At 42.5% G+C, this 26123-nt stretch overlaps 1 protein-coding gene across 3 annotated transcripts in view; it reads left to right on the forward strand.

Annotated features, from left to right (window-relative positions):
• The window catches only part of ESRP1 (epithelial splicing regulatory protein 1), a 50737-nt gene that overhangs the window by 7834 nt on the left and 16780 nt on the right, over positions 1–26123 (forward strand). For all 3 annotated transcript variants that reach the window (XM_061603137.1, XM_061603157.1, XM_061603147.1), the window contains exons 4-11: positions 2537–2651; positions 14134–14232; positions 15178–15232; positions 16356–16466; positions 17814–17946; positions 18037–18079; positions 19772–20073; positions 23444–23662. In XM_061603137.1, the coding sequence (XP_061459121.1) occupies positions 2537–2651; positions 14134–14232; positions 15178–15232; positions 16356–16466; positions 17814–17946; positions 18037–18079; positions 19772–20073; positions 23444–23662 (1077 nt within the window). The remainder of the gene's footprint in view (positions 1–2536; positions 2652–14133; positions 14233–15177; positions 15233–16355; positions 16467–17813; positions 17947–18036; positions 18080–19771; positions 20074–23443; positions 23663–26123) is intronic.

The raw sequence follows: 26123 nt of genomic DNA on the forward strand, positions 1-26123 counted from the left end.
GTCAGGCGGCATATTTGGTGATGATGGAGGCGCTCCTTTAGATAAACTGGACCGACACCGTATAGGGCTTTAAAGGTTAACACCAACACCTTGAATTGGGCTCGGTACACAACTGGTAGCCAGTGCAGATCTTCCAGCACTGGGGTGATATGATCCCGGCGGTGGCTGTACTATCATTGCAATATAACACAAACAATTAACAGTTAATTTAACATGCATCAAAATTTAAGTGAGCATAAAACTCACCAACACCTCAAGTAAAAATAACCAATAACTTCACATCCAAAAGTAGCCTCAAAGCTCATAGCACTGGTACCTAGCAACCCTTCATATTTTTTATGCCTCAGCGCAAAAGGTCAGAAAGACTCCTTGCTATTCTTCAGCTCCCTTTTTGAAGATTCATAATAGGGCTGGAGGATGGGGCAAGGCAGGTAGAAACAGCCATCCTCTAATGGCAAGCACAGTATCTGTTGCTTAAGAGTAGGGACCGTCAGTTCTTATCTTTGGCACTCTTTCCTTTGATTCTAAATGTTAAACACTTATACCCCACCTGCTCTAGAAACTTATAAAGCACTATTTTACCACTAACATTTCTGTTCTCTGCCCTCATGTTTAATTGTATACACAACTGGAGTAACACACACAGCCATCTTAAAGTGGGTCCTCGTAAGCATTAAGTCTAGGGTGTAAAATTACCTGCACCACTGTTGGGCTTATTTTCTAAATACCACACTATTAATAAATTGATCCTCCTCCCAAACCTCTGGAAAGTACACTTATGTCATTTCTGCCACGAGATGCACTTAGTGATAGTTTTAGCACAGTAGTTCATTCTCTGAGGAAGTTTAAATACACCATAAATGTAAATGTACTGCCTTTAAGTCAATTCCGACTTATGGCGACCCTATGAATAGGTTTTTCACGAGGCTGAGAGGCAGTGACTGGCCCAAGGTCACCCAGTGAGCTTCATGGCGGCAGTGACTGGCCCAAGGTCACCCAGTGAGCTTCATGGCTATGTGGGGATTCAAACCCTGGTCTCCCAGGTCATAGTCCAACACCTTAACCACTATATCATATATTATATTATACTAACCATATGGATAGTATAATAATATATTTGATTTATCATGTCAGCCCAGCTACATTCTGCCTATCACAAATCAATCTCTTCTAGAAACCCATACATTTCAAACTTTAAAATGGCTTGAAGTAGATGCCTGTCAAAAGTATAGCAAAACAGAAATCAATCTGCCACACAAGTATGCCTCTCCTTTATTTTTCCCATTGCCCCACCCTCAGCCATGCAAATAAAAAGCACTTGCCGGAGGTGTATTGCCCTGTAAGAGTATCAAGTCACACTAGTGATGTGCCAAAAGCTTCTTTCTTCAACTAGAGGGAGAGGAGGAAGCCTTTTACACTGTGCCCCAAGTTCTAACCCATAACAATTGCAGCTAAGAGAAATAACCCCTTCAAAAATATGAAGTAGTACTATGTATTTGTCCTTTTTCAAAAAGCCTGTGCAGCTGAGTTAATACATTGGAAGAACAGCAATGTGAAGGCAGACATAAATTAAACCTTTCGGCAGTCGTCTTTAGACTTATGTAAAATAACAGCAAAATTATTTTAATAGGATTCATTTGGGATGAGCAGCATACCTCACACATGGTTCTTGCTTTGCAGGAGTAATGCAGGCTGTTCCAGAGTTGCAGAATTCAGTATATAAACATGCACAAAAAACTGTGTGTGATCTATATCTGCTTGCTATATATCTTCTAATATACTATAAGAACGCTGGGCTAAATCCTCTGTATAAATGAGAGAGGAGGCATTAAATTGGGAGCTTGTCTGTACATTTATTTTCCATAGAAATGTTTTTCGTAGTAAGAGCATATTGGAAAAGAGGATTGATAGCTTCTGGAAGGAATGGGGAACCTGTGACCCTCCATATGTAGTCGGTCTCTAATTGTAGCATAGTTAGTTATTGAGGCTAATGGGAGCTGTAGCCCAGCAATATCTAGAAATCAACAGGTTCTCCCATCAGTGGCTTATGGTATTGAGGAAGTGTGTTTTTTGTACTCTGGGCATGCTCTGTTGAGAAGAATTAATGTTGTCGTCCGAGACGGCAGAATAATTGATTCTGTATTTCTACTTTTTAAACCAATTTTTATTAATATTTTGTGTGTATAATAATGTCAGAATAAATGCTGTGTTTCTAATTTTAAAGTGAGTTCTGCAAAATCTGCCTTGAGTCTATTGGTCTTTATATTGTGAATGATTGTGAAGCGGATAGTTAAAAAAAGATGGGACCCAGATATGCTGAAAGTCCTGAGGCAGTTAATTCAATGCAGTTTTCCAGCATACAGACATCTGTTGGTCTTTTGAGTATGAGTATTCACAACTGGAAAACCTAGATACCTAAGGAATAGACAGGTGGGTTGCAAAAGGGTTTCCTGTCAGTTAATGGAGAATTGGTCAAAACTACAAAATAAAGGTGGCTGCTATCTTGGCTTACTAGAACTAACTTGTCATCTTACAGAACATCTTGTTGCCCGAGTGTTTCTACTCATTTTTTGATCTGCGGAAAGAATTCAAGAAATGTTGTCCAGGCTCGCCGGAAATTGACAAACTGGATGCTAAAACAATGGCACAGTGTATCCTTTTAAAATAAACGAATAAAGCGTCAGCAGCAGTGCAAGTTTCATCTTTAGAAACAAGAACTATCATTGCCCTCCTACAATAAATAGAAGCAGTGTACGTTTAGTTTAAAATGTTGAATATTGGTCTCCTGTTTAGTGATTTTTTTTCTTAGAGGCTTTGGAATAACGTGTAGGATGCCTTTGGGCAGACAGGCAAAAAACAACAACTCGTTCACTTTCTTTCCAATCCTCAAAAATATGAGCCAAGACTGATTAAGGAGGTATAGTGTGTGGTGTGAAGCATGCTGAGGAAAGGAAGATGCTGTAAATGTGTAGGTTATGTATGTTCATTTATTGAAATATATATAATCTGCACTTCCTTAAAATATTTCAAGGCACTATACAACATACAAAATATAATAAAATTGGTAAAATTATCTATAATTAAAAACATCAGTAAATAAAATAAAATAAAAACTGGAGGTGAAAACACTGTCCCCTCACTCTTTGGCCATTGCAATATGGATAACTCTGTGGCACTCCTGCAGTGGGGACAGCTGCCCACGTTTCACAGGCTTTCCTTTTCTGACCCTGGCTCGCTCTTGGCTGTCTAAAAGGTGCCACCCTGGGCTTCTGTGGAGGAAGGGCCGGATATCAATAAATGAATGGTTTCCATCTGCTCAAATGGCCATGATTTTGCTGATTTGCTTATTCCCCAGATCTGTGATGGTTGCCTTCTAACTCTCTCCCAGTGTATCAGGACTATGGGCTCAGTGGCAAAGTATCTGCTTTTCATGCGGAAAATCCCAGAGAAGTATAGTTTCCAAACCGTGTGAAGTACTGGTTCCCCTCTATTCGGCACTGGTTAAGCCTCATTTTGAGTACTGCGTCCTGTTCTGGACACCACACTTTAAGAAGGATGCAGGCAAACTGGACGGGTTCAGAGGAGGGCAACGAGGGTGATCAGACTGAAACAAAGCCCTGTGAGGAGAGACTGAAAGAACTGGGCATGTTTAGCCTTGAGAAGAGAAAACTGAGGGAACAAATGATAGCACTCTTCAAGTACGTGAAAGGTTGTCACACAAAAGAAGGGCCGGGATCTCTTCTCAATCATCCCAGAGTACAAGACATGGAATAATGGGCTCAAGTTACAAGAAGCCAGATTTCGACTGAACATCAGGAAAAACTTCCTAACTGTTAGAGCACTACAACAATCAAACCAATTACCTAGAGAGGTGGTGGGCTCTCCAACACTGGAGGCATTCAAGATGCAGCTGGACAGCTGTCAGGTATGCTTTAATTTGGATTCCAGCATTGAGCAGGGGGTTGGACTTGATGGTCTTATAGGCCCCTTCCAACTGTACCATTCTATGATTCTGTGAAGCAGTGCCAGTCAGTGAAGGAAATATTGAACTAGATGAACCAACGGTCTAACTTGGTTATAAGGCAGCTTTTTATGTTCCTATCCCATGATAGTTTGGATTAATTTAGGGCGGCTCATTCTTCTGAGCCTTCTTGCTATACTGGTAGGTGTTAATGCTAATGCAGTATAGGTATTATCTGTGCAGTTTTCTAAAACAATGTAGAAATCAAAAACTGTATCTGTGGAAATCTGCACTGGCCAGCTGCAACATTATACATTGGTGATGTAGAATGTATCCATATGTGAAAGGCAGGGCAGTTCCTAAACCAAATCCCCCTTTTTCCCATTGCAGCAAGCAGTTTGATGCCCCTTTCATTTGTTCAAGTTTTGATGACCATCTCTGTTGTATCTGTTCACAACTGTTGCACAATTTGCATGCATGATTTTATCTGTCATATAAGATGATAAATCTGCATAGGTGGATGTGTTCATGATCCTTCATGTTCACACATAGTTTGGTGAATTGGCAAGGATGATGTAACCTTTCCTGCAAATTTTTGAAGTATTAACACAACAGTGGCCTTGCTGGTCACTATTAGCTGGAATGTGTATTTAAATTGAGATAATGCCTCTTGCTTGCTGGTTGGAGGTGTGTGTTAGAAATTTCTGTTCCCCACAATTTTGGTTCTGGTCTCACCCTCCACTGGCATGTAATCTCCCCCTCCCTGGGGGAAGGTTGCCCATAAGGGAATGTGGGCTGGAAAAGGGCCCTATTTTAAGATATTTTAATGTAAGGAAGTTCATGGAATGGGTTCAGGAGGGCATCTCAGCCCACCAGAGAGGCTTTTTAGGGGTTGGAGGTGCTGCAGGCAAAAGGAGGTGAGGGTAAAAAATGTCTTCCTTGAACTTCCTTAAATTTTAAATTAGAATCTAAGTCATAATCCAAAATCTACAGCCACACACCATGCATGCCTTTTGCCCTGCAGGATTATATCTGCTTGGAGACAAAGAGACAGTTTTATCTAACATGATCTGTATGCATGCAAGGATAGTGACCTGAGATCATTTGCTCAAAGGTTATAGCTGCAATCCTATTCATGCTTGTTTGGAAGCAAATCCCATTGAACAAAGTGAGCCTTCTGAGTAACATGCTTATGCTTGGACTGTAGTAGGTTCAGTGCTTGGAAAAGTTACTTTTTTGAACTACAACTCCCATCAGCCCAATCCAGTGACCATGCTGATGGGAGCTGTAGTTTAAAAAAGTAACTTTTCCAAGCTCTGAGTGGGTTAGAACTACCTAGGAGAAAAGATGAGCAAAATAGTAGTTTGTCCATGCCATTTGGTTGTGTTAGTCATAGATATTTCTGATCAGAAAACACTGCAGAGCTTGTGCAGTTGGAGGTCATAAAACAGCAGTGCAAGATCTTCCATATGGATTATCTTGTGAGATGTAAGATGGCATTCCCTGGATTCTTGTGTGTTTGTGTGGCCGCACGTGCATGTGTGTGGTCAGTTAGTTCCTGGATCCTGTCGGAAAGCCCAAATATATCATTTACAACAGGCACCTTGAAAGACCAACAAATTTATTATGGCATAAGCCTTTGTGCACTAGAGTGTACTTCATCAGATGTGTGAATTATCCTGAGTTACGGGGTATATATAAGCATGGTTAGTAAGGGGACTGTAAACAGGGAAGGCACAGGGAAATGAAATGCAGAAATTACAGGCAGTGATAATTATGATGTTAACAGTGGCTAGTCACAACAAACAGCTGCAGATAACATGGAGATCCTGGCATTTGTCAGCTGATTAACATATGTAGAGCAGTTGTCCTTGTTCAAGCCACAGGTGATAACACTGAACCTCTTGATGTACTGTAATTCAGTAGTTTCACAGTGTAGTCTGCCTTTGAAGTTTCTTTGTTCAAGATGGTTGACTTTAAGATCAGTTCAGATTGTCCTGGGAGGTTGAAATGTCCCCTCTCTGGTTTTTGAATGTTGCCATTTCTGATGTTAGATTTATGCAACACAACTCTCTGGTGTCTTTGCTTCAGCACTGCTCCCCTTCCAGAAACGGCTTACTATATCATTACAAGGTTTAGCCTCAGGATTCCCCCCCGCACCATTCTTTCTTTCTTTCTTTCTTTCTTTCTTTCTTTCTTTCTTTCTTTCTTTCTTTCTTTCTTTCTTTCTTTCTTTCTTTCTTTCTTTCTTTCTTTCTTTCTTTCTTTCTTTCTTTCTTTCTTTCTTTCTTTCTTTCTTTCTTTCTTTCTTTCAGCAGCCTTTAATAACATTTGGTCAAGATTTATTTTAAAGAGATAAATATAACTTGTTTAAATTTAGATTTCCTTTCTTTAAAAAAACGTCTCTTTTTAACGAGGCTGACGTTTCAAAATTAAATTGGATTTTTTTAAAACAACGATTTAAAAAGTTTTAAATGGATTTGTATACATTCCGCCTGGTGGTATATCATGATCAGTTGCAGAATTTAATGGGAGTCCTATCAAGCTATTGTGCTGGGGATTGGATTTGCGGGGGAGGGGAGACACACAGGTAATTCCTAGGTTTCTCCATTGAATTCAGTGGAAGTGTTTATTTACATCACTTTTGCAGGCATGGCGTTATGCTGTTGGGTTGCTCTGCAGACTGTTTTACCCAAGAATCTGAATTAACGCCACTCCTTCCCCAACATGCACCTCCCAATTTTGCCCTGCTTTTCCTCCTGTGCTGGGGATACTGCAGGGGCAAATTTGACAATATACCACTTCAGATTTCCCTACACCAGGGTGGGGAGCCTGTGGCTCTCCAGATGTTGCTGGGATTCCATCGCCCATTATCCTTGACCATTGGCAATGCTGGCTGATTCTGATGGGCATTAAAGTCTAACAGCATTGGGAGTGCCACAGGTTACCCACCAGATTGCATCTTCAGTTTCTACTGCTGCAGTGATTTGGAAACGATAATTTCCTCCCCAACAGGCATGAGCTGGGGATAAGGGACCACACTGTTAAATCTTCACCTCCTCCCCTGTGCTCAGTTTCCTAACCATGATTGTACAGGAGTAAATACCACTGAACTCAATAAGCACACAAATAAACCTTTCCCCTCCTCCTCTCATCTCCCTTTCTTCCCCCTCTCTCCTTCCCCTCTCCTCACCCGTCTTCCTCCCTTCTTCCTCTCCTCCCCCTCTTCCTTTTTCTTTCTCCCCTGCCCCCTCCCCTTTCCGCCCCATGGTCAGTTTCACCTATCCTAAGCATGATTGCAGGGGAACAAATCCCACCAAACTCAGTAAGCATGCAAATTATCAATCCATTCTCAGCAAACTTGCACAGCATCTCATTTCTTACCTCCCAGATTAAAAAGCAGAGAAATTCACTAAACAGCCCATTGCGGCTTAAGAATGTACCTATAGCCAACAGATATTTCTATCAAACTTTAAAAAGCAGGGAAATTGGGCCACCATAGTGAATGCACCAGGGGAGCAGACCTGACCTCCTCTCTGAGAGACTTGGCAGCACACTTGGATGAAACGGATTATTTGGATCCATACCAATCGGGTTTCAGGACTGGACATAGTACTGAAACAGCCTTGGTCGCTCTGGTGGATGATATGAGGAGGGCATTAGACGGGGGAGAATCCACCTTTCTTGTCCTCCTGGATCTCTCGGCGGCTTTTGATACCGTCGACCACGGTATCTTGTTGGATCGCCTGGAAGGATTGGGAATAGGAGGCACTGTTTTGCAGTGGTTCCGTTCCTTTCTCTCTGACAGGCATCAACAGGTAGCATTGGGAGATGAGGTTTCAGACCCTTGGCCCCTCACATGCGGAGTGCCACAGGGTTCTATCCTCTCTCCCATGCTATTTAACATCTATGTAAAGCCGCTGGGAGCTATCATCAGGAGTTTTGGGCTGCGATGTCATCAATATGCAGATGACACGCAGCTCTATCTCTCCTTTAAATCTTCACCAGAGATGGCTGTGGAGACCTTGTCCAAGTGCCTGGAATCCGTGAGTGGATGGATGGGAAGGAACAGACTGAAGCTCAATCCTGATAAGACCGAGGTGCTACTTGTGGGTGACAGGGGGAGGTTGGGTGCTGTTGACCTACAGTTTAATGGGGTGAGTTTACCCCTGAAAGATCAGGTCCGCAGCCTCGGGTGGTTCTTGATTCCAAGCTGTCCATGGAGGCTCAGATTTCGGCAGTGAGCCGGGCAGCTTGGTACCAATTACATCTCATACGGAGGCTGCAACCCTACCTCCCTATTCATCAGCTCCCACTGGTGGTACACGCCCTGGTCACCTCTCGATTAGACTACTGCAATGCGCTCTACGTGGGGTTACCCTTGAAAACGGTCCGGAAACTACAACTGGTGCAGAATGCGGCGGCTCGGTTGCTTACAAACAGCCGCCGCCGTGATCACATCACGCCAGTATTATTTCACCTACATTGGCTGCCAGTTGTTTTCCGGGCCCAATTCAAGGTGTTGGTATTAACCTTTAAATCCCTATACGGTCTCGGCCCAGTTTATCTGAAGGAGCGCCTCCAGTACCACAAATTAAGCTGCCCAACCAGATCAGCCACACAGGGCCTTCTCTCAGTCCCACCAACGAAAACAGCTAGGTTGGTAGGGACTAGAGAGAGGGCATTTTCAGTGGCGGCCCCCACTCTCTGGAACTCCCTCCCATTCGATCTTCGCCATGCCCCTTCCCTGGATATATTTCACCGGGCATTAAAAACTTGGCTTTTTGGACAGGCCTTCAGGAATTCCGGGGAGGGCTAACTTTTTTGGGATATTTTATTATCTATTGATCGCCCTAACTGATTTCATGCTGCTGTGATTAATGATCGTTCTGATTTTATTGTATTTTATCTGTATTGTATTGTAATTTACTGAATTTTAGTTTGTACGTCGCCTAGAGTGGCTTCGGCCAGATAGGCGACACAAAAATTAAATTTATTATTATTATTATTATTATTTATTATTATTATTATTATTATTGCCCTACAAATTTGTAAAAATGCAAACACAATTTGGGTTGGTCTTTTACAATCCAATCCACTTCCTGTGTAGCTTGGAAGAATTTGGTAACATGTGGAGGAAGCAGATTATCTGGATCCATTTCAATCGGGTTTCAGACCTGGACATGGGACTGAAACAGCATTGGTTGCCTTGGTAGATGATATGAGGAGGGCATGGGATAGGGGCGAAGGCACCTTCCTTGTCCTCCTCGATCTCTCAGCGGCTTTTGATACTGTTGACCACGGTATCCTCTTGGACCGCCTGGAGAGGTTAGGCGTGGGAGGCACTGTATTGCAGTGGTTCCACTCCTTCCTCTCCGGTAGGTACCAAAGAGTAGCATTGGAGGAGGAGGTTTCGGACCCTTGGCCTGTCACTTGCAGGGTGCCACAGGGTTCCATCCTCTCTCCGAAGTTGTTTAACATCTATATTAAGCCGCTGGGGGCGATCATCAGGAGATTTGGACTGCAGTGTCATCAGTATGCGGATGACACGCAGCTCTATCTCTCATTTAAATCTTCACCAAGGTTGGCTGTAGAAACCCTGTCCAAGTGCCTGGAGTCGGTGAGTGGCTGTATGGGGAGGAATAAGCTGAAACTGAATCCAGACAAAACCAAGGTACTGTTTGTGGGAGACAAGGGAAGGTTGGGGGATACAGACCTGGTGCTTAATGGGGTTTGTTTGCCCCTAAAAGACCAGGTCCGCAGCCTGGGGGTCATCCTTGAACCTTGGAGGCTCAGGTTTCGGCTGTGAGCCGGGCGGCGCTGTATCAACTCCATCTGATACGGAGGCTGCGCCCCTACCTTCCCAACCATCTGCTCCCACCAGTAGTACATGCCCTGGTCACCTCTCGCCTAGACTACTGTAATGCGCTCTACGTGGGGTTACCCTTGAAAACAGTCCAGAAGTTGCAACTGGTACAGAATGCAGCGGCTTGTCTGATCAAAGGCAGCCGCCGGCAGGACCATATCACTCCAGTGTTAATGGAGTTGCACTGGATACCGGTTGGTTACCGAGCCCAATTCAAGGTGTTGGTTTTAACCTTTAAATCCCTATACGGTTTTGGACCAGTCTATCTGAAGGAGCGCCTCCAGCATCGGCAGGGATGCCGCTCAACAAGATCAGCCTCAGAAGACCTTCTCTTGATCCCACCGGTTAAAACAGCTAGGCTGGTGAGGACCAGAGGGAGGGCCTTTTCAATAGTGGCCCCCACCCTATGGAACTCTCTCCCAAATGATCTCCGCCATGCCCCTTCTATGATAAGCTTCCGCCGGACTTTGAAGACTTGGCTTTTCCGGCAGGCCTTTGGAATGGGTTAAGTTTTACTGTTGGGTTCTTAAGTTTTAATTTTTAATGTTCAATGTATTTTATCTTGTACGTCGCCCAGAGTGGCTGGTCAACCAGCCAGATGGGCGACTAATAAATATAATATAATAATAATAATAATAATGTGCCCCTGAGCATATGAAGAGTGGTGGCAACACCTGCAATCAGCCCAGATCAGAGAAACAAGGAATGTATTATGCTGATCATACAGCCAAAGTCCTGGTTGTCTCCACATTCTAATTTTAAAATTATTATATGCTCCAAATTGCATAAACTGGCTAGCTGATTGGATTATAGAACCATATACTGATATTTCACAGTTTGAACAATTCATCATCATTGGGGTTTCATTACATTAATTACACTGGGATAATACGGGGCTTAGAATGGAGTGTACAAATAATAGATTTCTTGATAAGAGATTTGTTAAAGGTTTTGGATTGGTATGAACCATTACTGAATCCAGGCCCATCCCCATTGGAATCAGTAATAGATAAGATGAAAAGAATTATTGGGATGGTTTTTCAAATGTGGAAAAATAACATTCTAGGTTTAGAGACCTTATAGGACAGGGTTCTATGATCTCATATTCAGAAATAAAAAGAAAATTCCAAGGTAAAAATCTCAGTTGGTTTGAATATTTCCAAATAAGGTAATTAGTACAGGAACATCTTAGAAAACAATTATAGCTAAGAGAGTTTATAGAATTTGAAAAACTACTTATAAAAACAAATAAACATAGATTAGAAAAATTTACTACTTCTTAAATATGACACAGAACCAGAACATATCAAAGAATACTTGATGAAATGAATACAAAATATTGGGGAAAATATTCCTTTGGATTCTGGGAAAACCTTTGGAAATCAGTTTATAAATGCTCTTTGAACATTAACATAAGAGAAAATTGCTTTGAAATCATGTGCAGTTGGTACATCACTCCAGGAAAAAGAAACAAAATTAATAAAAATTATTCATCTCCATGCTGGAAATGTCAAGATGAAAGAGATGATTTTTTCCATATGTGGTAGAAATGTGGGAAACAAATATTGGAAGATAATAAAAATTCAAGATAGAAAAATTTTAGGATGTGAGGCCTATATTCCTTTTATTAAATTACATGAAACAATCCGTTAGGCCAGAAAAGAAAAGAAAAAAGTTTCTTACATGCTTGCTGCGGCCAGTATTCTTTACACAAAATATTGGAGCTTACAAACTATACCTAAAATCAGAGAATGGATTGATTAAAATTTGGGGTTTTGGTGTCATGGCCTAACTGACACAGTTTTAAAAACTTTAAAATACTGAGAAGGAGGACAGACATAATAATTATTTAGTAAAATGGCAGAAATGTGTTGATTATAGTAACAGAGATGGTTTTGAACCTAATAAGAGTTATGTGTTTATAATAATATTTATGAAGAGGCCCCATGGTAGATAGACATGACTATGCGTGGTTTATATTAAAAAAATAAGTGGTTAAAGTACTGAAGTTGTGTTTTTATAATTTGGATTAATATAGGTAGGTATGATTTAGTATTTCCTTCTGTTAAGCCTTTATTTAAATATTTTGTTTTGATTAACTTCTCATAATTTTGTTACTTAACGCTCGTTAAGATAGTTTTATTTTGTTTATGCCAATGTAGAACTATGTTGTGATAACTAATATAGCTGTGGGAGAAATCTCTTGGGCTCTAATATGTAGAACTGAATGCAGGATTCCAAACGAGATCTAACTAATGTTGAGTGCTTTTACTTGGCAGCAATGCTCCTGTCATGACATTGGCCTTTTGTGCTGCAGCATCATGTTGCTGACTCATGTCCACTTGATCTGCTGTAACTTGTTCATCAGTCTTAGATATGTTGCTGCTGAGCCAGTTATCCATTGTGTTGTAGTTATCAGTGATAAAGTACTGACTTGTTTGCTATCTGCCTGGTTCTTCAGTTTGAGATCTTTTCAGCACACTGACCAATGAGCTGAGGATTTGTGTGTTTCAGCTTACCTGTAAAATACACTATCTGCGTTCTCTGTCCTTAAAATAATTCATTGCAGCTCTCTAGCTGCAAACTTGCTCAGCCAGTTCATGGTTGCAAATGCCTCAAGGGTGGAGTGAATCAAGCTTGCACAGCTATCCATAAATAATGTGCCTCAGAGGACACATTCTGCTGTTCTCTTGAGTCAAACATGCAGAAACCATTACACAGCCAATGTGAGCATACTTGGAGATAGAATTCATACATGACTCGTTTGGGTTAATACTTTGGAGATCCCATTCAAATGTTTGGAGAAAGTACATGGTTCAGTGCATCTAGCACTGTGCCACTAAGGATGCTGGCAGCATCTAAAGGCTCCTTCCTCAGTGTAAAATTCCATAAACTGGAAGGGTTTTCTAGAAAGTGGGGAAACTATGGGAGATGAGCTAGCACTTATACCACCAGTGATATGATGTGTCTGCCTGGTCACAGGTGGGCAAAAGTGTGTAGAGGGACGGGGGGGGTGTTGCACCCAACCCCAATTTTGCTGGGCACATCATGCCTCCCTTGATCTTCGCATGTTTAGCCTTACCAAGGTTCCTAATTGGAAGAAGGAACAGCGAACCCAGCAATATTGGGTGTGGGGCTGCCCCATATGTCCCTCTTCCTCGATTGATTTTTGCCGTTGTGTGTGCACGCTGAACACTTGAAGAGGGTTATTAAGCAGTGCTGCTCTACAGTACCAGCTTCTTGTGCATGGATAGCTAGTGCATCAGGTAAAAAGCTAGGTAGAAATGTATCTCGTGAGGTGCTACCCTTTCATTTGCAGAGAGTTTGTCTCTTGAAGAGCATTTGGAAAGAGACCTTCACCTGCCTCTTTTACTGAATCTTTTGCATTGGCTTTGAGATGTTAATGGTTTGTGGGAAAGGATAAATGCTAGTCACAAATTTGCTGAGTCTAGACTCTGACTTCATCAAGTGTGTCGTATTTCAGTTTTAACCCATGCTGCAGTTAAGAAAAACACTTGCAATTTGAGGAATTGTGTAGAAAGAAAGAAATGAACTGTGGTTGATAATCTACAGGAGCAAGAGTGATTACAGCTAAAAAGAAACACCCTCTAATCTTCTGTTTGAAACAGCAAAGAGGAAAAAATGTAATGATGATGTGCAGACCAATGGCTAAAACTAAAATGCAGCCGCGTAATGACAAAGCAGTTAATTATGAATAACTGGGAACAAAATTATTGTGTATAGGAAAATAAGTAATTGTGAAAATACTTCTATGGCATTCTAACACCTGATAATTTACAGACTTATTTTGTGTTCATTGGGTTTTTTTAAAAAAATAAACATCAGGAGTGTAGCAGATCTATTTAGTTCTATCATAAGGTCATATATAGAAGTTGCTGTTTATACTGTGTGTTTGTGTATTTATATTGATTACAATGGCTAATGAAGCATAATTGTTTTGTTAGTTACTGTCATAAATGCATGGCTTTAGTGATTAACTTCATTGTTCCAATATCGAGAGGAAATTTGTTTGAAGCTTAAAAGTCGTGTGTGTGTGCGTGTGTGTGATCTCACCAAGATTATTAAATATTTCTCGTTTGTACACTTTCAGCTCTTAGGTTTCTAATTCCTCTTTTAATAGTAGGGTGGCTGGGCAGATCCTTAAAAGTAAAGTACATGAGTATATTAGTCCTAGGAATGAACACCACAGGGAATCAATTCAGGTTGAATTACTTATAACTGACTGTGAAGCACAATCTGTTTTAAATTACTTCTTTAAGATTCTTGACTTAACACCAGTGCTCAGATCTGAATCTTGACGAGAACGGTGCAGCACAGCATTTTGGAGTATCTCAGGTGGAAGACATGGGAAACGTCATTTTAACCCTAATTTTGGAACCATACAGTAAGCAAATTTGGGGAGGGAGTGCTTAATTCAGATTTCACCTGCTCCCAGTTTTCTGGTGCTTGTTTCTGGTAAATCTTTGTAGTTTGTTCAAATTATTTTCAGGATTACCTCTTTTTTATTATCGAAGACAAAAAAAGTTTATGATATGCAGGTGTGCCTTAACTTCCTCCCTTCCCCAGTTACTATCCATGTAGTAAAGGTTACTGAGCCAGTTCTGTTGCAAGATAAAACATTTTGCACTAGACTTCCAAAACGTTTGATATAAACTTAAAAATCAACTGGATAAAAAGGGAAACTTCAGTGCAGTGGTAGGGTAGCTGTGGCTCTCCAGATATTGATGGACTCCAGCTCCCATCAGCCCCAGCCTGTGTGGCCATCTGTCAGGCATGATGGGAATTGGAGTCCAGCAACATCTGGAAGGCCACACAGCTCCCAGGTTCTGCTGTAGTCCTCTCCACTTATGTGAAGGGACAGCACAGATGCAAAGAATCTGTGGGGCTGCATGTTTAGCCTGAGGGTTCTAAATAGCATGGGGAGCCCACATGGATATAAAAGGCTCCTTGCTTTAAATGCAATCTCTCCTGGCATTGGGGGGGGAGACTGGGAGGAGCCACAGAGCCTTGGGGGCGGGGACTAAATGCAGAGCCCCGTAGCCCCATAGTTGCCCTTCTGCGCAAGTAATGCACAAAGAGGGCTTACTAAAAACATACTTCCTTCAGAAGCAGCTCCAGGACAGGCATGGCTGGCAGACAAGAGTCCTCTTTAATGGGTAATTATTGAGGGTGTGTGGAGGAAGAGAGAAGGATCCTCATGCAGTGATCTTGGTACAAGGAGTATTTTTAAAAGGTATGCAATTGTTCCCTGGTTTTTCTTGGCGACATGTTGGAAGGTATTACCTTGGGTCTAGACATGTTGCTAACTTTGTGCTGCTGTGTTTTGTAGATCACAGGTTTTCAGATCCAGAAAGGGTAAACTACAAATTTGAAAGTGGAACCTGGTAAGAACATACTGGTGTTTTTTTTAAGATGGGGGAGGGAAGCTAAGTGTTTCTCTTAATTTTGAATCTAATCTGCTATTAAAACTTGCAGCTGCATATTTGAGCTAATAGACCCTGATGAGACTTGTCCAGCCCCAGTGCTGGCCGCTATTTTTCCTTAGAATACTGTAGCTCAAGGGTGGGGAATTGGATCCAGCCAGTAGGCTGGATGTGTATGTCCCCCAACAGGCCATCTTTGACAGGTAGGCAGCCTTTCCCACCTGTCCATCACTGGACATTGTTATGACTTCAAGTGGCAGCTTCAAAAGGTCTCCTTCTCAGCACCAGTTGGCTAATGTCAGGTGTGGAGCAGGTGGGTGTAGTATGAGGGAAATGGCCCTGCAGGCCTAACTGGGACCCTCTGGGTGGAGGTTCCTCACTGCTGCTGTAGTTCATGGATGGGGAACCTCTGGCCCTCCAGATGCTGATGAACTGCAACTTCTATTAGCCCCAGACAATATGGCCAGTGGTCAGGGATGATGGGATTTGTTGTTCCAACAGTATCTGGAGGACCACAGGTTCTCCATCCCTGCTGTAGTATATGCACAGTGTCCTGTCGAAGACGGTTTCTCAGAGCTGAGTGGGGATTAGAACATGGGACTTTGTGGTCCTAGTTCAACATTCTAACCACTCCACCATGCATGGCAATTTTCATCTCTACCTATGAACTTGCATTGCATCATCAGTGCATATGATACCATACAGAATTACCAAGTCACAAATACTTTTCCCTACCTGCAAGGAGCTTACAATCTAAAACAAGATAAAGGGGAAAACAAGGTAAGAAAGAAAGACAAGGGCAGCAAGACTGCAACAGGCGCCCTATCCAAAACATCATTAGCCTAGTGATAGTGACATTAGCACTTCATTTTCTCTATTTCTATTATTGAAGGCTACAACATACTGGAGGACAAACCCATAAGTTAAAAACTGGTCAATTTTTTAAAAGTCTTTCACTTAATTTGTTTGGAAAGTATTTTGAAGAAGAATGTGGATTTAAGCCTATGAAAAATATCCTTAGCTCAAGTCATGGTTCATGATGATGAGGAAGCTTTAAATGTATGTCCTTCTATTTGATCTACAGCAGCAAGATGGAGCTTGTAGATGATAACACTGTAATCCGAGCAAGAGGTTTGCCATGGCAGTCATCAGACCAGGACGTTGCTAGGTTCTTCAAAGGCCTGAACATTGCCAAGTTAGTTCTCTCATTTAGTTTTTTTTTTTTTACCTCCAGCTATGTTCTCAAACTATATTCAGGAGAACATATGGGCTGCCCTTGGTAACAAGTCTAAGTTTGTAATTGCCATGACCCTACCTGCCCCAGAGGGGAGAGGGCAGAGTCTGCTGGCATATTGAGCTTGAGACTCAACACCACTGTTTTAGTGGCAAGCCCTTGCCCTCCTCCCCAGCTCTCAGCTAAGAAAAAGGGATGGGAATTCCACCCCGTTGTGCTAAACCTTGGGCCAGATTCTGCCCTTCCCCAACCCCTGTGGACCACTTCGGGAGATGGGTGGGGCCCCAGCTGTCAATCACCGGGTGTTATCATGACATCAGGAGACAACTTCAAAGGGGTTCGCTATTGGTGGTGATCATCTGATTGTGTCGACAGAGAGACCCACTTTTTCTGCTTGCAGGTACAGTTTGGATTCAAACTTTGCCTGAAAACATATTTTTTCCTCTGCAGACCAGCAAAGCTGTCTGCGAAGAACAATTTTGAAGGGGTCCATTGACAGCACTTTAGGCCTCTGCTTGTTCCTTTGCAGCTGCATCTTTACTTGTCCTTACCTGATTTCATATGAGATCAGGTGTAGGGCAAGTGGGTGTGGTTTAGGGGGAACAGCCTCCCAGGCTAAATTAGGACCCCTGCTAGGCCTATTTGCACCTATGGGCTGAAAATTTCCCACTGCTGTCTTAATGAATTACTGATAAGTAAGTTACTCAATTGCGGGAAAAAAAACCATCAATAGTTTCATCAACATTCTAGAAGAAATTGCTGTAAAGAGGCAGTACTGATGGTGCAGGAGTAAAGTGTGATGGCTTCCATCTTCCTGTTTGGAAATAGTTGGGGCTAAAGGGCCTTTTACAGACCTTCTTTATGCATATAATCTGGGTATGTGAATCAGGTTTACCCTTGAGGGTTTTTTTAAAAAAAATGAAATTAAACTTCTGCACAGAGCACCCACATTCTGTAACAGGAGTAGCTAGGCTGTATGCAATTATGCAAATTTCTTGCTTTTTAGGGTAGCTATGTTTTAGTTAGCTTTTAAAAAACTCAAAAAACTTTTTGTTGATTAAAAAGGTGCTTGAGTAGGCATTGTTTTTTAAAAAAATGTTTTTAATAAAAAATGTGAACATTTAAAAGTGAAATACCTTACTGGTGAAGTTCACATGGAAGTGACAACTACTGTTTTTAAAAGGAAGGTGTGAATGCACCCAGGAATACCTAAAAGTGTTTACTTTTATTTGTACAAGTATGGGTTTTGGAAGCAAGTATGTTTCGTGTGACTTATTGCTGCCTCTGTGTGCTTGTCTAACTCTTTAGAGGTGGGGCTGCACTTTGCCTCAATGCACAAGGCAGGAGGAACGGAGAAGCTCTTATAAGGTTTGTAAGTGAAGAGCACAGAGATCTAGCATTGCAAAGACACAAGCATCACATGGGGAACCGGTATATTGAGGTATGTTGATCAAGCTCCAAAATCTGTATTTGGATGAAACTGTGGAAAGGGCTTGTCCAAGTGTAGTAATGTCTTCTTTTTCTTTCCCAGGTGTACAAAGCAACTGGTGAGGACTTCTTGAAAATTGCTGGAGGTAATTGTTCTTTTACTATAACGTAGGCTAAACAGCTTCAGTGATAGATTTTATATTATCATTTTATTGTGTTAATGCAAGGGTGGTGAACCTGCAGCCCACAAGCCAATTTCAGCCCACCAGGGGTTCCAGTTTGGCTTGTGAGGCCATTTTTCATAAACCATGCCCACCTGTCAATCATGTGATTTCATCCTTATGAACAGGTGATGTCACCCTGATGGGTGGAGGGGGCAGGTTACTCCTGTTTGGTTCAGCTGAGCGTGCTAGTTCCCTGCGGGGAACTAGTGTGTCCAGCCGAACTCTGCAGGATTGAAGCCCCCCCTCATCAGCTAATACATGAGAGTTCAGTCCTGCTCTCTATCTCTCTTCACCCCATGGGCCATCTTTGACAGGTGGGCAGAACCTGATCAGTTACCTGCTATCATTATGTCAAATGACTGACAGATGGGTGATCCCACTTGCCTGTCGAAAGTGGCTCATTGAGGGGGCTGAATTCTGTTTGAATAGAGCTTCTGCAATACTATGATTTGGAATAAGAGTTATTTCTGTTGGCAAGAGAAAGTTCTATTGCATGCCCACTGCTCCAACGTATAGCCTTTGATCATACTACTCTAGCCTTATATCTATATGTAATATCTATGTAAATAAAGGACTAAACTGAGTCAGATCAAAGTATCATCAAGGATTATATTAGTATGATCATATATAGATAAAATGATGTAACATTGGGCATGCCCTAGAAGTTTCTCTTGCCAACAGGAAGAACTGTTGTTCCTGATTCTTATTCCAAATCATACCACTGCAGAAGCTTTATCCAAACAGAATTCGGTAGCACTTCAAATCTTTCTCTACTCAATACTATAGTCAAACAATCTGTTATTCATCTGCTGAAGATGTCCTTGTAACTCAGGGATGGGGGATATGTGGCCCTCCAGATGCTGTTGGACTACAACTGCCTTCATCCCTGACCACTGGCCATGCTGGTAGGGGCTGCTGGGAACTGGAGTCCCAACAACCTCTGGACAGCCACAGGTTCCCCATTCATTGTTGTAGCTGGAGATGCCAGGATTTAACTGAGCACCCTCTGTTTGCAAATCAAATGTTCTACCATTGAGCTATGGCCCCTTCCCAAAGCCCCGCATGAGGAGTCAAGTTAGTTTTGGGGGGGTTTTAATCCCACTACTGGGAGCTGGGGATTGTCTGCCTTTCCCACAAGTCCTTTCAAAACACTGAGTAATTGTATAAAAGCCCTGTAGCTACAATGATGGTCATGGAAAATTTCCTAGCTGCTGATAAGCCATAAAATGAAATTGCAAGTACCTTGGGACAGAGCCGAATTCTCTTGCATTCTGTAAAGCATGCTGATAGGGCTATAGAAATAGTTTATTGATCTAGAAGCTTAGCATCTCAAAAGCACTAGCTGAGTGCAGGCTCTGAACACTAAACAAATTCAACACATTGCCTCAGGTGAGGGTGGACCTCACAAACCACTGAAGGAATTGCATTGCCAGGCGTGTCGGCGTGTGTCCCATGTGATGATATTTCTGGCTGTAGCTTAGAAGCAAAGAAGCTTCTTATCACTGCAGGTCTTAAAAAGACCAAAGGCCACACAGAGAGGGTTGCTATTTCACTCCTTTGTAACTGTGGGCCATGAATGGCTATCTCATCTTTTAACTTTCCTGCTTCTTTAAGGCACATCTAACGAAGTAGCTCAGTTCCTGTCTAAAGAGAACCAAGTGATTCTTCGGATGCGGGGCCTCCCGTTCAATGCAACAACAGATGAAGTGTTGGCATTTTTTGGTCAGCACTGTCCCGTAACTGGTGGAAAAGAAGGGATTCTTTTTGTGACGTATCCTGACAGTAGGCCAACAGGGGATGCATTTGTGTTGTTTGCTTGTGAAGAATATGCACAGAATGCATTGAAAAAACACAAGGACTTGTTGGGTAAAAGGTACATAGAACTCTTCAGGAGTACAGCCGCTGAGGTCCAGCAGGTGAGTGCAAGGGCTTAATTAATGTCATGATCTGAGAGGCTAAGACTAAAAGGAATCTCTCTTGAGACCAAAGCTGTATGGGACAAATGTGCATGGGTGGCAGGCCTAGCAGGAGTTCATTCAGTGTTGGGTCCAGAGCCGATACAAGACATTTTGCTGCTACTGTACATCAGGAATGGGGAGCCTGTGGCAGCTTCCAGATGTTGTTGGACTTCACCTCCCATCATCCCTGACCATTGGTCATACTGGCTGGGACTGATAGGAGTAGGGAATTCAACATCATCTGGAGGGCCACAGGTTCTGCACCCCAGTGTACATATTACAAAACTCAACTTTTCTTGATAATAGTGTCTGGATTATCTTGATGAGGCGATACTGGCTTTATTTTATAGCACCATGTCTCCACTGCCCCATGTCTCCTCAGAAGTAAGGCTGACTGAGTTCAATGGGGCTTACTGCCAGGTAGTCATGTACAGGTTTGGAGTCGTTGGGAGCGAAGTAGGCCTAAGTAGCCCTGCTATGAGGCCTTGCTTGCTGCTTTAGCACCCCAGGTTTGAAATTGCACCTATCTAGTAGATAGAGTCCTTGCCTTCAATCTCTGCATACCAGTGCACAACATTGAACAACGGCAGCCTTCTTTAACCTGCTGTGCTGGCTGGGAGTGATGGGAATTGTAGTCCAAAACATCTGGAGAGCCCAAAATTGGGGAAGGTGGGCTATACACATGCCACTGCACGGACACATCTTCTGTGCTTGCCCATCAGTCATATCATTACTGTCTACTCTGTATTCAGCCCCTTTTTCAGGTTAACAGGTGACCAATGCTCTCAAAGCTGACAACTTGGATTAGAATGTTTTCAGTATGCACATAGCTCCTGGTGCTGCATGTAGCAGTTGGAGTGGCAGGGAGTTCATTGGATCTTGATGTACATGTGACCATTGCTACTGTTTATGGAATTTGTACTTAATACTATAGCTTTCCTGCCAACATTATCTATTTGCCTTGAGATCATAAGCAGCTAAGGAAAACACAATTCGTAGCAAGAGAGGGAAGAAGTAAGGTCCATGTATCCCATTCCTCAAAATGTACTTTTGCCCTCCTTCAACAGCCCTAGGAAGGTTCCTTCTACTGAATCAGACCTTTGGTCCAGCTAACTCAATATGGTCTACACTGATTGCAGCAGCTCTCCAGAATTTCAGGCAGGATCCTCTCCCAGCCCTACTTAGATATGCCAGGGACTGAACCTGTAAGTTTCTGCATTGCAAAGTGGATGCTCTACCACTGAGCTATGGCCCTTCCCATTACTTAGGTGAGCTGCATAGCTGAGCAGGATCTTAAACTTGGGCCTGGACTTGGAAAACCCAACACTAGCCACTGCACCACACCAGCTGCATAAGCAGTGTGACTTTCACACAATCCATTGATGAAAAAACAGATTTTTAGGTTTTTGAAATACAAAGCTTGCACATTCGGTGTGACCGATTTCAGTGTCAATAAAAATTCATAGGGCAGCTTACAACAGAGCATACAACATTCATTAAGAGAAATATAAAATAGATTAAATAAAAATCTTACATCCTTTATAAAAACAGCACTGCTAAACCTAAACTCCAACCAGCTCAGTGCAATTTGAGCAAAACATTGCGGTTGGAATTTGATAGATGTGGGTGTTTCTGAGCTTCAGCTGCAGGCAGTTTCATAAAACTGTCAGAGGAGTGAAGCGAGGAGCACTGTGTCACTTTTTAAGCCTTGCTCAAAATTGTGCATTTGAATCTCAGCTACAACACCTTGATACAATGGCCTGTAATTTGGGAGAAGCATAATGCAAGAATGTGAAATTGCAGACTCGGTGAATGGAAAGAGTCCTTGTAGCATACAAATACATCATTTAGTAGCCTCTTTCTGGTTTCATTCTAACAAATGGGGACCCTTGAAAAAATGCCCTTGGAGTGAAATGGATCATAGAAAAGGGGTTTATTGGAGGTCAGTGGTGCTACCATCCCTGCAGATGGGAGGGAGCATTCCTCCTTTTACATTTCCAAAACTTCTAAGAGTAATGGTATCGAGCTTGGACAACATACAGTATTATGTGCCCAATGGTCTGTGTTCACCCACCCTCCATGTTCTCCTTTAGGCCTCATGCTGGAAGGAAGTCCTCCAATGTATAGTTTGCCCTTCCTCCCTAAAGAGAGCCCAAGGTGGCTCTCAACAATAATACACTTTTAAAGAGCTAACCTATTTCAGACAGCAGTTAAAACCAGCGGTGTAAAAACGTCATCAAAATGTTGTCTAAAATGGCAGGACTGAGTCCTCACCCTGGCGGTCTGAAAGTTTGCACCTCTGCGCTGCACTCTACTTGCCCGCATTTGGCGACAGTGTGCTCCGCACAGCCTTCAACCCTACCAATTTTGGAATGAAAGAGTCCTTTCAAAAGGACAGTATCTTCCTGCCTACCTTGAGATTCCTCTTGCCGGTAGGGAGCCACCCCTGCTTTCTGTGTTGGCCCCTTTGTGCCCGTGTACCAGCTGCTCACTTAGGCCCCATCTGCACTATACATTTAAAGCAGTATCACACCGCTTAAACAGTCATGGCTTCCCCCAAAGAATCCTAGGAACTGTAGTTTGTTAAAGGGCACTGTTAGGAGACCCCTATCCCCCCAACAGAGTAGGGAAGAGCCATAGCTCAGTGGTAGAGCATCTGCCTTGCATGCAGAAAGCCCCAAGTTCAATCCCCGGCATCACCAGATAGGGCTGGGAGGGAATCCTGCCTGAAACCCTGGATAGCCACTGTCAGTAAGTGTAGATAATACTGAGCTAGATGTACCAACAGTCTGATTCAGTATAAGGCAGCTTTCTGTGTTCCTAGAGTGACAGTTTCTAGAGTTCCCTGGTAAGAGGGACTGACTGTTAAATCACTCTGGGAATTGTAGCTCTATGAACTATAACCACTCTCAGCACCCTTTACCAAGCTACAGTTCCCAGGATTCTTTGGGAGAAGCCATGACTGTGGTATGATACCAAAGTGGTGTAGTGGTTAGAGTGTTGAACTAGGACCTGGGAGACCAGGGTTCAAATCCCCACTCATTTATGAAGCTCACTGGGTTGTTGTGGTGGTTAAATGAGGAGGGGGAAAACCCTGTACGCCACCTTGAGGTCTTTGAAGAAAATGTGGGATATAAACGTAAAAAATAAAATGTATAGTGCAGATAGGGGGAGTGATTGGACAAAGGGTTCTCTGCTTTGCTTGACTTCTAGTTAAATGGGAGCTTGTAATGATTTTAACAAAATTGTAATGGTGGTACAGATTATTTTCCAAAACATATGAAAGTCGATCAGATGGATTATGACATTACATTTATTTATTTTGCAGGTACTGAACAGGTACTCATCTGCTCCTCTTATTCCTCTCCCAACTCCGTCCATCCTTCCTGTATTACCTCAGCAATTTGTACCTCCTACCAACGTCAGGGACTGCATACGGCTGCGTGGCCTTCCCTATGCTGCCACTATAGAGGACATTTTGGGTTTCTTGGGGGAGTTTTCTGGAGATATCAGAACTCATGGGGTTCACATGGTGTTAAATCACCAGGTAAGTGAAGGAAAGGGTAATCATCAATCCACCTTGTTTGGTGTAAAGCACATAGTGGGGCACCTCTACTCTGTGGGCCAGATTAGGTCCATCAGGCCTGTCCATTTGGTCCCAGAGGTAACAAAGGCCACATCCATACCATACATTTAAAGTGCTATTATTCCACATTAAATAGCCATGGCTTCTCCCAAAGAATCCAGGGAGGTGTAGCTTGATAAGTGAGCTGAGGGTTGTTAAGAGACCTGCTATTCCCTTCACAGAGCTACAATACTCAGAGTTCCCTGGGAAGAGGGATTGATTGTGAAACCACTCTGAAAACTAGCTCTGTGAGGGGAATAGGGATCTCCTCTCAGCACCCTTAACAAGCTACACTTCCCATGATTCTTTGGGGGAAAGCCATGGCTGTTTAAAGTGAAATAATAGCACTTTAAATGTATGGTGTGAATGCAGCCAAAGAAAAAGAAATACAAAACCCAACCTCAAGAGGTAGACTAAAGGCCAAAATTGAGTATGAGTAAAAGCATATATATGAATTACTACTAAGATGCATATAAAAAGTTCCAGAGGCCATATTGGCCACGCCACACCCACCTGCCCTACATATGACTTCAGGTGTAGGACAGGTAAAGAAAGCAGTAGAGTCAAAGGGGGGGGGTTGCAGGCGCTGATGGTCAGCTGATTGCTGGAGCTTGCAAAGTGCTGTGCACTGGGCAGAGGGGCGGGGGCAAGATAAGGTGTACCAAACTCCTCTCCTGTGTGCTTTCTGTATAAAATACTTGGCTTTTATAAGAGGCTGTCCTAGGAGGACTAAAGCAGGAATGCTGCAATGGCTTCCGCTCAAGCAGCTATTAAAACAGGGGTGGCCCTATGTGCTTGGCTACTGTTTTGAGCAGGATTCACAAATGTCTACGTTTGTGCCTCCATCTTGTCATGGTGCCAGCTGGGCACTGCTCCTGCAGCCTCTAGTGGTTGGTTGGTTATGGGATAGAGTTGTTGTACTGTTGACATGCTGCTGGTTGGATGCAGAAAGGACTTTCTCGGCTGCCTTGCAGCTGCCAGGGATGTTCCCCAACTCCTACCTGGCAATGTAGAAATTGCATGGGTGTCACATTGACTGCAAGCATGGCTTGGAACAATGTTCTGCATTTATTCCTTTTAGGACATAGCAGGAAACTATTTTAGGCTGTGCTCTTCACAGTGACTTCTGGGTACATAGGTTCTGAGAATTCTGGCAGACTGTTGCTCAACATGGATGTTGCTGCTTAAGAGCAATGAAAAAAAAAGTTATTCCTTTGTTTCTTTTGAAGCATAATGATTGTTTGGTGAAACTTCCAAGAGCTTAGTGGAAAGGTGTTTTTTTAAAAAAATGCTTTGACATGAATCCCTCCTTGTCCAAAGCAAACAGTCGTGCCTTTGTTGCTGTTCTTTTTACACTCACCTTCAAGCAGAATTAACTCATGTCTCCAGCCAGAAAGGTTTAAAAACATGGCATCAGCAGGAGCAAACAGACAAGTTGAGGGTTGGGATTAAGGCCTCAAAACTTACACACAGTGCAGCTGGTTTATGAGCATGTCGTCCAGCAGTGTGGGAGTTGCAACTATGGGGGAGAATCAAGAGGGTGATTAATGTGTGTTTGCACTGATGTATAACATTGTTCTAGTCTCTTAATAAAGATTTCCCTAGCCCAGTTGCGTGGATTATAGTTCCCCTTGCTGCAACTGGTTTCCAGATTTAAGGATGCACAAGGGAATGTGTGCAGTTCTTGATATGATCTCTCTCTTGCTTTTTGAAATATTTGATCAAGCTGTCAGTTACAGATGGATCTGAAATTTCTCTCTTGCCACACAAGTGGATGTACCAGCTTGTAACTGCCAAAGTGATTTTCATTGTATGTGCCCTTCTAGAGCCTCAGGGTTAGGATAGCTTTATGTTTGAAAACATTTGAAACTCCTGTTAAAATCTGTCTTGGTGCCTTCTATTCTGTAAGCTGCAGCAGTGTTTTGATACTGAAGAAATAGGTTCAAAATCCTGCTTGAAGTTTACTGGATGGCTATGATTAAGGCTCCTTTTTGCAGACTGAAGTAATGAGGCTATTGTACTCCTCCAAATGTACACTGAAAAATGCCACAACGAGTATGGAAAATGAGTGTAGACCATTCAACTAGGCTTTTAGGTTTGTATTTTGATCATGATTGTCCTCAGAAGTACTACTTTGATTTCTCTGACCTCTTTTTTGGCAAACCTACTATGTGTTTGTGTACTACAATCCTCCCAATTGTTGTAATTTTTTTTAAAGATAACTAAAATTCTCCTTGTTCCTGAGCCCTTCAAGTCCAGACAAGGCAAATTTTCTGCAATTTTACATGTGCAATATTCTATTACGATGAATATAACAATGGTTTACATTAAGTTCTATTACTTTAGGCTGATTCATTAGGGGGTGATGTGTGAGTAACAGTGT

Source organism: Rhineura floridana, chromosome 1 (genome assembly GCF_030035675.1).
Source record: "Rhineura floridana isolate rRhiFlo1 chromosome 1, rRhiFlo1.hap2, whole genome shotgun sequence".
Lineage (NCBI taxonomy): Eukaryota > Metazoa > Chordata > Lepidosauria > Squamata > Rhineuridae > Rhineura > Rhineura floridana.